The 14,257-nt window shown below is 48.5% G+C and overlaps 1 protein-coding gene across 1 annotated transcript in view; it reads right to left on the bottom strand.

The window, feature by feature from the left end:
* Window positions 1–5,314: 5,314 nt before the first annotated feature.
* The window catches only part of Lyst (lysosomal trafficking regulator), a 144,170-nt gene continuing 135,227 nt past the window's right edge, over window positions 5,315–14,257 (bottom strand). The window contains exons 49-53 of the mRNA XM_042685962.1: window positions 13,463–13,602; window positions 13,162–13,259; window positions 9,771–9,927; window positions 8,896–8,967; window positions 5,315–7,185 (exon numbers count right to left, since the gene is read on the bottom strand). Coding sequence (XP_042541896.1) covers window positions 7,047–7,185; window positions 8,896–8,967; window positions 9,771–9,927; window positions 13,162–13,259; window positions 13,463–13,602 — 606 coding nt within the window. The 3' untranslated portion in view covers window positions 5,315–7,046. The remainder of the gene's footprint in view (window positions 7,186–8,895; window positions 8,968–9,770; window positions 9,928–13,161; window positions 13,260–13,462; window positions 13,603–14,257) is intronic.

The raw sequence follows: 14,257 nt of genomic DNA, 5'->3' as shown, positions 1-14,257 counted from the left end.
CCTGTGCTGGCTCTGAACGGCCATCCTCAGATCTCAACCTCGGTGATGTCCTGTTTTTCCTCCTCTGATATTCGGCGCCTCTGCGTTTCCGTGAAGGCACCCCGGTTAACCAGCTTTGATGGGGTTATTCTGCAGGCTTGAAGGACTTGGATTTCAGAGAACATGTCACTAGGCAGGCGTTTCTCTTCAAGCCAAACAAATCAGAGATGAACAAAGCAAAAGGGAAGGTAAGAGGGGCGTTCCATCAACCGTAAAGAGGTTGGCCTTCAGCGGGATCTGGCGTCCTCCCCGCGTGCTAGCTCCCACCGAGGGGTGGGTGAGCACCCCTTTGGCCCTGGGCTGGAAGGACGCCTGGGCCTGGCCACCTGACTCTTGTGTAGGCACCCTCCAGGGCGGCCTCTGACGCCTCTAGGCCATCAGGAGCAGGGGGAGGCCGCAGGTGGTCCCGCCAACGAGGGGCAGCTGGGGGTGGCCGACCTTGCCGCCCTCCCCATTCTAGGGAGGGGGAAATGAGGACCAAGGGTGTTGTGGTCCACAGGAAGCCTGGGCCCAGCAGCTCAGGGGTGTTGGCCCTTTTCCCCTCCCCCCCCCTCCCCCTCCCCCCCCCCCCCCCCCCCGCTCCCGTGGTGGGGAGCCAGGCCGGCTCCCATGATGGCCCCACCTTCCCCGCAGCCAGGGAAGCACTAGGGCGGGCGGCATGCTCGTGGTGCTGGGGACCCAGGCTCTGCCCGGGGAGTGCTTGCGGCGGGGACCCCTAGATTGCTGGATAAACTTTCACATTATGAGTTCGAAGCCTTCGAGCCAGGTACAGGAGGAGAAGCCGCTTGTGGCCGCGGGGTGCGCTGTGGCTCCGGACTGCTGGGGACCAACGAGTGCGGGGTGGGCGGGGGCCAAGCTGCTGCCTTGGCGGAGTGGACACCCGCAGGCTCTGCCAAGAACGCTGCCCGCCCACCACCTCGCATCCGACTCCGGCCCACCTCCGGGTGTGAAGAATGCTCAGGCCGTGGGGCCGCGAGGTGGAGGCCGGCCCGGGGGCAGGGCGCGGGGGTTGGGGGAGGCCGGCCCGGGGGCGCGTGGGGGAGTCCGGCCTGGGGGCGCGGGGTGAGGTCGGCTCGGGAGCAGGCTCCGTGAGGCGCGCTTGCCGCGGTGGGCGCCCGGCGTCCCTCCAGGTCGGAGACTTTCCCGTCCGTTTCCCGGCTGGGCGCGGGCTGAGCTGACCCCCGGGTCCCCACTTACCGCAGAGGGCGCGCAGCCGGAGGCACCGCTCGGGCGCGGGCGGGTGGGAGGCCGAGCCGGGCTGGGTCGCACCGTCTGGGGCGCACGAGTGGAGACGGTCCCCGCGGCGCCCGAGGGGTCTTCGGCCACCGGTGGCTCACCTATGGCGGGGAAGACGCGCGTGGCCGCCCCGGCGACGCCGCCCCGACGCGCGGCTCCGTGTCTGCGCCGACCCCGCGGGGTGTCCGGCGGCGACCCCACGACCCCGCGCGCCCCGCGCCGGCCGCACCCACTCGGCGATGGGTCTCGCCCCGCGCCCGGGAGGGGCCGGGAAATCCCGCCCGCCGCCTCCGACGTCACTAGTGCGTCACCGGGGCTCCCGCACCCGGCTCCGCGCACCCCGTGCCGCGTGCCTGGACCCCGCCCCCTCCCCGCGCGGCCCAGGGCCCGCGGACGGGGTTTCCTCGCAGGGGCCGTGGCCGGCGGACGAGGCCCCGGGTGTGGGGGGGGGGGCACCGCGGGCGTCGCTAAGCGACCGCCGAGACCCCGCACCCACCAGATCCCAGCGCGGCCTCCATGCGGCCCCGCAGCACCCACTTGGCGGGCCTTGCCTTTGGACCCGTGCGCCCGCGCAGGCCGGGGCCAGGGCTGGAGCTCGGGTTACCCAAGGTGTACCACGGTGTGCGCGCGCGTGCATGGTGTGCACGCACCTGCGTGTCTGCACACATACTTACCTAATTTAATGACCATGAAGGTGTGGTACCGAAGGGTCACAGTTCGTGAGTTGGACAGTGTCACCCCTTGCTTGGCTTCTCCAGCTTCTCCCCCGACTGGCGTTTTGCCCTGTCGGACGCTCCCGCCACGGGCCGGCTTTGAACCTCCGGCCTCACAACTCAGCCTCCTGAGCAGATGGATTACGGGCTGGCCATGGGAACCCAGCTGGACCTGTGTTTTGTGACACGTTGAAAACTGCTCCTATCACAGCCTTGATGCCAGGAGAAAGAAACAGCTTCGGCGCCTTCCATTTCCGGCTGTTGGTGAAACAGCACCAGGCTGTCGGGAGAGAGAAGCACCACAAGCATCTCAAGCAGAATCAGCAAGACTCGCAGAGGATGAGGGGAAAGAAGATCGTTTCCTTCCACAAAACCCATCACGGGGTCAGAATGCCAGTGGGAAATGGCTGGAAAAGCTGCCTCCTTCTCCACCCACCCTCAGCACCAAATGACGCTGGACATGGGCGTTTTTAGACCTCTGGTCCCTTTACCCTGATATTTACCCCGGCCAAACACACACCATCATCTTCACCTTCACTGAGTGTCTGCTGGATGCAAACACAGAACCTGGAAAGGTGGACTTGGGGCTGCAGCTTGCATCAGTTTTTTTTTTTCATAGCTCTCAAGAGCCCATTAAGTACCAAATTAATCTTAGAATGATTACACCAGTCAAAGTCTGCAGTACTTTTTTAAGGAGGAAGATACATATGCCCTGCACTGAAAATTCAACAAAATCCCAAATCCCATAAATCTATTTCCCCTGCAGTTAGTTCCTCCCTCAGCAGTGCTTACTTTCCCAGGATTGCTGGGTAAAAGAGAATCTGAAGGGCTTTTTCCATCCTGCATCTCAAATCCCAATTTCAGCCCCAAATACTCTGTTCTAAAGGAAAAGAATACCTATCAACACCTACACTTGAAGTTACTGCCTCATTTCATCTAATTATTATACTGTTCATTCAACTTTTTTTTTCTTGTACCAGTACTGGGGCCTGAACTTAAGGCCTGATTGCTATTCCTCTCCCGTTTTTTTTCCCCCCTAAGAGGGAAAAAAACACTCTACCACTTGAGCCATACTTCCACTTCCAGCTTTTTGCTTGTTATTGGAGCTAAAGAGTCTCACAAACTTTCCTGACCAGGCTGGCTTCAAATCAAGATCCTTAGATCACAGCTTCCTGAGTAGCTAGGATAACAGGCACAAGCCATGGCACCTGGCTAATTATTATTATTATTAGTCAGTTGTAGGGCTTGAACTCAAGGCCCAACCTTTTGCTCAAGGCTAGGGCTGTACAAATTTGAGCCACAGCTCTACTTCCAGTTTTTGAATAGTTAGTTGGAGATAGTCTCACAGACTTTCCTGCCCAGGCTAGCTTTGAACCATAATCTTCAGATCTCAGCCTCCGAGTAGCTAGGATTACAGACTTGAGCCACCAGCCCCTGGCTAGTTTAGTTTTGACAGTACTGGGGTTTGAACTCAGGGCCTCAAGAGATTATATCATATTATCTTTTTTTCAAACAGCTGCAGTGCAGTATCTCCAGAGTGACAGGATGTACTTTCTGTCCTTGTCATTTACAGTTGCTGGCACCTCTTTCCCAGCTCAGCATCCATGGAAGTGTGCACTGGCGATAGAGCTTTTTTATTGTGTAGGACTGGATGTTGTGACATCCCAGATATGTTTGCACTGAACCCGAGACTTTTTCTCCCATCCTCTGTGTTCCACTGCTCTCCCCTCACTTGGCCAACTGCTGCCGCTGCTTTTCTCCGGGCTTTCTGGTGGATGGTGTGGAGCTTGTTTGATTTTGCAGTGTTGTCATTCCATAATAGATGAGGGCTGTTGCCCTGACAACAGGAGCCCATTGAAACAATAAGATAGCTATCCAAGAAATGGGACAAGGTGGGGAGGGGGCGGGAAGAAGAACAGCAAGAACTGGGCCATTCTGTCTGCACTGTGGGGCCTGCTAGAGACTGCTGAAGCACAACTAGCAACACAAGGGGGACCCTGACTTGGATCCATGAGTTTTTAGTTTCAGTCAGCAGTGGAGCTGCCTTCAATGCTGCCTTCAGCTCTGCTGAGGTCAAGGTAGCCAAAGTAGTAAGAGACCTCAGAGCCAAGAAGGGGCACTAAGAGGCCAGGAAGCATCCTGGTGCCTCCCTTCCCACCATCACTGATGTCACACAGGCAGGCATTGACAAAAGGCAGCTGCTGAGTTCTGGGAGTGGGATGATGCCTGGACCATCTTGAAAAGCCATGAAGCAAGGGCCAGCCAGGGGGGGCATCTGTACCTGCCTTCCCTGCAGCCCTCCTCAGGACACAGGTGGGGCTGCCAATCCTTCTCTCTCTGGCTGGATCCTGCTGAGGTTGACACCCGGTCCCTGTGTAGGTACTATTTTCTTCACTGAGGTTTCTGTTCATTCCCTAGGTTGCAACAAAACCTGCAGTCCTACAAGAGACATTCTAGCTGGGCATGGTAGTGGACACCTGTTACCCCAGCACTCAGGAGACTGAGGCAGGTCATCCGTTTGAGGCCAACTTGGGCTATATAACAACATCCTGTCTCAAAAAAATTCAAGGGCTGAGACGAAGACGAAGCTCAGGGGAGATGCTCTGTAAATTACCTCTGCCCAGACTGTGCTGTGTTCTCACGGTGTCTTGGCTTTGCCTCCCAACACTGACTTGTTGGTCATGCACCCACAGCATGCCTCGGCACTGACATGCTTTCTCAGTAGCCTATAACCTCCAGAAGGCAAGGGACATGGAGGCACTGTGCCACGCCACATGGCCAAGGCTCACCATGGTGCCTGGCATGTGCTGGAGTTCACTGTGGACCTGCACAGGTTCTTTGACATGAGCAACTGGTTTGGGGACTGACGTCTCAACTTCATTTAAGGGTAGGAAAGGTTGAAATGGAACATTTTAGGACAAAAACCACAATTAAAAATGAAATTTATCTTTTTGTAGTGATAGAAGTTTTTTTTTTAAGCATCTGAAAACCTATGCGGGTTGTTAAAAAGTCATTGGTGTGAGATCTGATCATGGATTTATTTTTATTTTTTATTTTGTCAGTAGTGAGGTTTGAACTATGGGCCTGAGTGCTGTCCCTCAGCTCTTCAGCTCAAGGCGAGCACTCTACCACTTGAGCCACAGCACCACTTCTGGTTTTCTTATGATTAATTGGAGATCAGAGTCTCAGGGACAATCCTGCCAGGGCTGGCTTTGAACCGAGATCCTCAGATCTCAGCATCCTGAATAGCTAGGATTACAGGCACGAGCCACTGGTGCCCTGCTTGATCACTGATGTTTAAATCATATAAAGGACAAGCATTTAAATCTATTTTTATGAAATTTATTTCCAAACCAAAGTGGCAGTGTATACAAAGATAACAGAGCTTGTGATAATTTATAGGAATGTTTTGTTTTACATGCACATTAGGAAGTGTTTCCAACATATACATACTAGGTTTCATGCTGAATAAATAACCCCAATTAATTTTTATTTTTACAAAAAAATAGAATATTGCACTCTTAACAAGACCAGTTATTTTGCATATTTTTCTTTATGATGAAATTCAGCCCTAAAAAAAGACGGAGTAGCAACCCTGTTCTAACAGGAGACCAATTTAAAGTTCTTAGTAAAAAATGGAAGCTAGACAATAGTTGTGTTTTCTTTTTGAAGCCATCACTGCAATGTGAGAGAGAATTCTCACCTCTGCACCAATGTGGCTTGTGCCGGCTTGGGCGCAGCCTGCAAGGTTGGGCCCATGCGTGCAGCCCAAGATTAGAAGCACATGTGGCCACTGTGCTTATCCTGACAGTCAGCAGAAACTTTGGAATTGCATTTTATAGTTTTTAAGCAGAATGTTTTAGAAAGTCTGGAAGTTACAAAAGTAGTTGTGTAAACATCGTCTGAATTAAATTTCTGTAATAAGTGAATGACTTATTCTGAGGCAGGAATGCATCTTTTTATGGTAACATTTCCGTGCCTATGTTAGAGTGTTTTCAAAGTCACTATAGCAGCACCCCAAGTGAAAATACGGTTGTTCCCACAGTGCTGGAGCGACTGTCCCACATGCTGGAGGAATGAGGTTTCAGAGCTCCAGGTCTTCTAGGTAGTACACTCAGCTTCCTATTGCCCTCAGAAACCTCAGGTGGTTCAGACTAAAAGGACCAGAGTGAAAACAGCTTTCTAAGACAGGCATTCTGCTCTCCGTTTAAAACACAGTAATCTGTCTCCTTCCTGAACTGTGTTTCCTGCGGATCAGATGACCTGCCTTCCCTGGGCTGCGAGCTGGCACACCTGGCAGATTTTTTTGCCCAGTGGAGGTTTGCTATAGTAAGCGCTGAATGCTCTGGAAGGGACATTGTTAATGACATTCCACTTAAACCTTCATGGTTCAACTCAGGACATTCAATTTCTAGTGATAGGGATTTTAAGTAAAAATTTCATAAGGAAACAGGATACATCTGAAATCAAAGATATAGGTATTCTTGCAGTGACTTCAAAAGAAATCTGGTTCTCCTTTGAGTTAAGAAGGGAACTGGCAAACAAAGCCTAATGCTGAGATGCATTTGCTGACTTTTCATATTCAGATTTTCCATAAAATGATTGGTGCAGAGACACCTAATGAATGATTTGCTTCTCAAAGAAAGCAATTGTTAAGTCCTGAAAATTTTTATTTTGTTTTCTTTCCTTTTTTTTTGAAGGGTAGGTGTGGGGTATTTCAAGGCAGAAAACTTTTAAAATACAATTTTTAGACCATTTGATATAATTAGCCAATTTAAAGTCTACTGGCCCTTCTAGAAAAAAAAAAAAAGGACACTCAGGAAAAACATGATTCGTATGGTCACTAGTGCGCTGACCCCACCTCCCACACCATCACTGAACTAGGACAGAAATCTCCTCCTGCAAACAAAGGCGACTTGGATTTGGTGCGGAGGAACAGATATCGTGGGTCCTGGATGGTCTGTTCCATCCTCATCTCTTCAGGCTCAGCCCCCTACAAGTGGTAATGCTGGGACCTCCAGGCTGGAGGTCAAGTGCTCTGGGGGGCTCAGTCCCGGCTCACCCGGCTGCGTAGCTGCTGAGGAAGGCATAGAACATGGGCTGCTTCAGGCGCTGCTGGTCCTTCCGGCACCAGGCAATCACCGTTCCCTCACTGTTGGCCATGTACAGATGGTGTCCATCACACGAAAACGTGAGGCTGCAAAGACAAACCTGTTTGTGTGTTGTGTTTCACCTTGTTAGTCACATTACCCAAGTCAGAGTTCAGCAGTCTGGAGCCCTCCCCTAGGGGTGGAGGGATGGGAACTGAATGACTGGCTGTCTTTTTCTCTCAGGGGTGGGTCCCAGGGCCTTGCATGTGCTCTACCCTGAGCTCCAGAGCCAGACCAGGTCGTTAGTTCTGACTATAAACTGTAACACAGCCACTCTGCTCACACGGCTGGAGCTCCTGTTAGCTGGCTGACCTAGAATCAAACTGAGGCCCAAGAATTAAGGATAGTCTGTTCCTTCTTTGCACATCTTTTTCCTTCTTGTTTATGCTAAACAACAAATACTTGGGTGTGGAAACTTTGAAAAATACAAAAGCAGTTATTTTATCCTTAAAAATTAAATGATAATTTAAAAAAAATTTTTATTGTGAAAATACTGTACAGAGGGGTTACAATTACATGGGCAAGATAATGAGTACATTTCTTATCAAGCATTGTAGCCTCCTCCTTTGTTTCCCCTTCCCATCCTTCTCTCCCCCCACCACCCCGCCCCCCGTACCAAAGTTGTAAAGTTCGTTTTCGACATAACGACTTGTACATCTCAATGTTGCATGATAGATGATTTTAAGATAGATTCTATTTCCCTGAAAGAGGAACAGGTAAGACAATCTAATTTTGGTTCCTCAGGCTTTAAATTTAGTTTAATAAAAATAAATTTATTTTTTGGTAGTACTGGGGTTTGAAATTAGGGCCCTAATTTACTAGGTAAGGTGCTCTACCACTTGAACCATGTCCTAAGACATTGTTTTGGTTGGTCATGGGGCTTGGACTCTGGGCCTGAGGGCTGTCCCTCAGCTCTTCATCTCAAGGCTAGTGCTCTACCACTTGAGCTACAGGGCCACTTCTGGTTTTCTAGTGGTTTACTAGAGATAAAGAGTCTTACGGTCTTTCATGCCTGGGCTGGCTTTGAACCACGATCCTCAGATCTCAGCTTCCTGAGTAGCTAGGATTACAGGCATGAGGCCCTGGTGTCCGACTTCTCAAGACATTTTGTTTTAGTTTTTGAGTATGATCTTGTACTTATGTCTGGGCCAGTCTGGATCGTGATCTTCCTACTTATGCTGCTTGTGTAGCTGGGATCACATGCAGGTACCCCTAAACCCAGTCTTTTATTTTTTGATATGGTGTCTTGCAAACATTTTGCATGGACTAGCTTCAAACCATGATCTTTCTGATCTCTGCCCCCTGAGGGACTGGGATTATAAGTATTCACCATCATACGTGGCTAAATTTATTTTTAATACAGGATAATTTGAACTGCTTTACTTGTAGTTGGGTTTTTAAGGCTGAGCTTATGACCTGAGCCCAGGGTAACAGTCTGCCTGTCTGGTCAAGCAGAGCCTGATGTAGGCATGCTCAGTACAGACGAGGAGGGAGAAGAGCAGCAACCATCATCCATAGGTCTCCTGGCACACCACCCTGTCTTTCCAATACATGCTGAGAGGTGGGCTCAGAGTAAAGCTCTAGTACCCAGGTGGGTGCCACACCTCTAGCTGCTGGGTCACGGACAACCTGCCCACTGACAAATGTGTTTTCCTGGGATGTCTTCTGTCACACACATCTGAGGTCTGTACACTTTAACATTTCTCAACAACATGATCACAAATTCTATTATGAAGAATGAAACTGGAAGATCTTACCTCACAATAGGCTTATTTGACTTGGGAAATATGATTTCTCTCACAGGTTTCAGGTCCCATGTACTCCACAACCTAGGGGAAAAACCAAACAAAACAAACAATAGTCATTACCCAATTACATAAACTAAAACTTTCTGCACTGAGAACACCTACACACTGTTTACTTGTTAACTAACCTGGAAGGAAATAAACAACAGCATTATCTCTGAGAGGTTTGCAGGGGAGGGGTGAAGAAAAAGGAACTTTCACTTTGTATACTTTCTGTGTGTGTGATTTTTTTTTTTTTTTTGCTGTCCTGTGGCTTCAACTGAGGACCTGGGCATTGTCCCTAAGTCTCTGTACTCAAGGCTAGTGTTCTACTACTTGATCCATAGCACCACTTCCAACTTTTTCTAAGAGTCTCATGTACTTTCTTATCTGGGCTGGCTTCAATCTGTGATTCTCAGATCTCAGCCTCCTGAGTAGCTAGAATTAAAGATATAGTCCCTGGTACTCGGCTGTGTTTTTTTTTTTGGGGGGGGGGTGCATAACTGGAGTACTTCAGTCTGAATTGACCTCATGCTTAGTATGCAGGTGCTCTACCACTCGAGCTGTGCCTTTAGCCCCTTTTGTTTTAGTTATTTTTCAGATAGGGTCCCTTGCCCTTGCCCGAGCTGCACTTGGACCAAGATCCTCCTACCTAAATTTCCTGCATACCTGGGATTTAGGCATGAACCACTGGGCAGCCTTAATACTGTATAGATATAAAAACACATTTATGAAAAGGAGGAGAAGAGAAAAAGAGGAGAAAAAGGAAGAGGATAAAAGAGGAGGAAAGGAAGAGAAGGAGGAAAAGGAGAAGGAAGAAGAGAAAGAGGAATCCAAACTCCTCTTACCTTACAATTCCATTTTCTAATCCCCCAGCAATTACGTTGATGGATACTCCCTCTGGCTGGTTGGAGAAGGCCACAGAACAAATGATCTCTCTGCAGTGGACATGTCCAACAAGGTCCCCGTTCACTGTCCAGAGTCTCAGATCACTGCCCCCACCAGCTGCAACACCAAGTTCCCCACAGGTCAGCAGATATGGGGGTGCACAGCCCGGGAGCATACCTCAGGGGCTGGATGAAGTTCACAGACAAACCAAAATTGAAGCCTCAGAATCACTGCACTGTGCATCTCACATGGGTAATACACAAACAGAAGAGTACCAACCCCCACATGAGTGAGCCCAAAAAGGCAAGATTCATAGAGACAGAAGGAGAACACAGGGGAGTAGGGGCCAAGATGGGGAGGAGGATGGAGCTTACAGTGTCATGAGGGTTGATCAAAAGGTGTTTTAAATTGTGTTGATGTCTGTACACCACTGTTAACATAATTAATGAGGCTGAATTGTGTATTTCAAATATGGCCTAAAATGGCAAATTGTATGGTAACTCTATTTGAACACACACACACTCCAAGACTCTGCACTGTAGAGCACTGACCTGGAGATATTGTCTAAACAGTACTTAGCTTCTCACAGCAGCTGCCATGGCCTTTTCTTTTGAGCTTATGGTCTGCTGAAAGGTTTGTTAAAGATGGAATGTGAGGGGAGTGCTGGTCTGGTCAGGGAAGGTTGTGAGAATCACTGAGTGCACATCCAGGGCATACTCGCAGGCTGGGTTGACACACAGCCATGGCCCAGCCTGGCCCTTTAGAATGGAAAACCCAGGTGGGCCTGCACCTAATGAAGTGAGCTCTGGACCTGTCTAGCCACACACTCATCCTAGCAGCTAACCTGTACTCTGGACCACCACAAAACCAGGAAACTTCTCACCTGCCCAAGACTATGCATAGCCAAACTGGATGCTGATATTTAACACCAGATTACTGCTACAAGTCAACAACTTGGGCACCCCCCCAAATCCTTCCATCCTTTCTTAGACACTGACCTGGCCTCAGTCCTCACATGAGGAGGAAGCCATGATGTTATAAAAACAGAAATGTTCAATTACAACATTTCCAGAATTTAGCCAGTATTGCATCTTATTGCTATAAAATACACATCCTATAATAGCCAATGAGTTATGATTAGGAGGAATGAGATTTCCAATGCAAATGTTGAGACTTTATGCACATATATATGCTATATATACATATATACAGACATACATGCATATATCTGCAATTTTTTGCATGTATGTGGAGCTGGGATATGAGCCTAGAGCCTAATTGCTAGGCAGGTACTCTACCACTTCAGACACTGCCATCCTTTTTGTTTTGAAACAAGGTGTCATTTTATGACCAGGTCTGTGATCTTCCTACTTAAGCATCCTGCACAGTTGAGTTGACAGGCATGTACCACAAGCCCAGCCTCTGCTGGAAATAGACTCTCATGAACTCTTTTTTGCTCCAAAAAGCCTCAACTATTAAGCCCTGAATCTCGGCCTCCCAAGTAGCTAAAAAGGTACAGGCTTGAGCCCCCACAGTTGGTTTATTTTTATTGTACAACTATGTGATGGCATCCACTGAAAGGCAAAGACCTTAGCCACTGAAAGGCTAAGTCTAATAACGGTCCTGTCTTCTCGACCTATAAGGAAATAGGAGTCTGGTCTGGGTCACTAAATATATTTGGCCTCTCTTAAAAAAATAATTTTCTTCCATTCTCAAGAGGATATAGTAAACCATGGGTCTCTGATGTCCATTATGCTGTTGTTAAAAAAGTAATTTCAAGAAATATGGTCTTCATACCAAGTGCTTTTATGACTTTTTATATATGTACCAAAAGGCCTTAAAAAAGTTGAGAAGGCTTTTTTTTTTTGTTCAAATTGGGAGAAGTTTTAACCATTACTGTTACTCTCTGCTACTGGGGGACATACTAATACCTACTAGTGAGTTGTAATTACAGCAAAAGTAATTTTGCTTGGAGTTCCCATATGACTAGCTAATCTAGTATCTCCAATGTAAATCACTGCTGGCAGCAGGGAAATAATTAACTTGACAAGACTCAGCTCCCTCAGGATCAGTCCCAACTTGCAAATGTTGCCAAACCAAGAAAGTAGAGAACCTCATATAAACTATCACTGTATTACCCAGCACCCTCTGGATGTGCCCAGTGAAAGGAGGAAACCTCTGTATAAACCATCACCATACCTTCCATCCCCCCAATAGCCTCTTGATTTGCACAGTGAAAGCTGATGATGGAGAAGCCAAGGAAGAACAACCCAAGGTCATCAGTCGTGTGCGCACTGCATGAGGGCTTCTCCCTGACTCCTGCTTGATTCATTTCTTATGGCATGATTGACTGGCTGGGGGTTGAGTGGCAGAAACACACCTCAAATTTGTCATCATGACTGAAGACATTTCTTTTCTTGAATAGAACAATGAATGAATGTAGTATAATAAAAAATAAATACTTGGCCTTAGCCCCCAGTTCCTAGTACTGTGCTTCTAAACACCTTGGAATCTACTGTCTTCCGAATTCTTGGTGGGAGGGGTCTGGGTAGCCTGAGGATTGGAGCAGGCCAATCAATGAGGCCACCACAAATGAGAAGATGGGGATTTTCAGACCTTGCTCCTGAAGGAGGAAGAGCAGACCGTTGGGTACCAAGCACAACTATGCATGAAACCTCCATAAACCCCTACAGGACATGGCCAGGAGCTCTTCCAGCTGGAGGGCCAGAGCAGAGCCTGGTGCAGCTCAGCTCCATGGGAAAGAGGCCCCTTCCAGACCTTACTGTAGTGCAAGCTGTCATCTGCCTCCACTTTTCTTTCCTTTATAATGAGCTCTGCCCCTCCAGACCAGAGCAGATCAGAATCCCTGGAGCTGGGTGCCACAGGGCCAAAGAGGACTTGGAGGCAGTTTACCCAATACGGGGGTTCACAGCAGCCTTCTACTCTCCTCAGCCTCTCCCCACACAACCCCCTCCCCTGCTCAGCCTACCAGGTACCTTTCTATTCCACAACTGTGTCTCCAAACCCAACTCATTGAACATGTGTTCTCTAACAAGGAAAGTAATAAAGCTAGTAACTAAAATAAAATAAAATAGGTTAGGAAAAAGGCTCTAAGAAAACTCAGATCATCAGGTAACAACAGTTTGTTTAAATGTGCTCATTTATTAGGGGAAGGCCTATGAACTCCTGCCTAAGTTAATGCCTGAGTTGGGCAACGTGGCCTTGGGCTTTGTTGTATTTTCACAGGCACACATGCGACTAAAGTGATTAGCCTTGTGAGGGACAGGGGACAAAGACCAGCTTGGCCAGAGGTGGAGAGGCAGAGCTGTGCTGTGGCTATGGTCATCTTACCTGAATCACACACAGTAGCGATATCCCCTGATGTTTCACTGGCAGAGACAGCTGTGACAGGACTTTTATGTCCTGCTAGACTCTGAACATAGCACAGCCTGAAAAACAACAGATGTGAACTTTCATATGGTTGTTATACAGAATGACATCCTATACATTTCTACAGCTCTTTTCCTCAGCCTGTATGCCTGTTTTTCATAAGACAACAGGCCTCCTGTCCAATCTCTTAGGTACTCTTGCTAAAAGCTGTAAGGTAGTCACACAATTTGCTGTGTGGTGTCTGGGGTGGAGCTTCCCCTACCTGTTTAGGTCCCATATAATGCAGGTACCATCTCTGCTCACGCTGATCATGACACTGTACGGCTTGCAGACACACAGGCTGGTTATCTCATCTGTGTGCCCATAGAGATGAACCTGTGCCTCCATCTCTATCTCTGAAGGCTGCAAAGTAGAAATTAAGTGAAGGATGGGATAAAAACAACCATAACACACCCTAGTGTAACATCTCACACAGGAAAAAGCAGAATGACTCGTATATTCTCATTTGATCTTTTTTTTTTTTTTTTGGGTCTGGTCGTGGGGCCTGAACTCTGGGCCTGGGCGTTGTCCCTCAGCTCTTCAGCTCAAGGCTAACACACTACCACTTCAGCCATAGCACCACTTCTGGCTGTTATTTTTTTTTTTTTCTGCTTATGTGGTACCTCATGCATGCAAAGCAAGCACTCTACCACTGAGCCACCTTCCCAGCCCCTCATTTGATCATTTCTTTAGTTAACCTAGTTAATTTTTTTTTCTCCAATCCTGGTGATTGAACTCAGAGCCTGGTGCTATCCCCAAGCCTCTCTGTGCTCAAGGGTAGCACTCTACCACTTGACCCACTGCAGCACTTCTGGCTTTTTCTGAGTAGCTTATTGGAGATAAGAGTCTCATGGACTTTCCTGCCAGGTCTGGCTTTGAACTGTGATCATGAGCTCTCAGCCTCCTGAGTAGCTAGGATTACAGGCGTGAGCCACCAGTACTCATCTAGTTCAAATGTTTTTAACAGGCAAAAATGACATGATCCAATTACATCAGCTTACCTGCTTTTCATTTTGGT

The sequence above is a fragment of the Dipodomys spectabilis genome, unplaced genomic scaffold, assembly GCF_019054845.1.
Source record: "Dipodomys spectabilis isolate Male_0828 unplaced genomic scaffold, ASM1905484v1 ptg000096l, whole genome shotgun sequence".
NCBI classification, from domain to species: Eukaryota; Metazoa; Chordata; class Mammalia; order Rodentia; family Heteromyidae; genus Dipodomys; species Dipodomys spectabilis.
The sequence above is the reverse complement of the archived record's forward strand: the minus strand, read 5'-3'. Positions and strand labels throughout refer to the sequence as shown.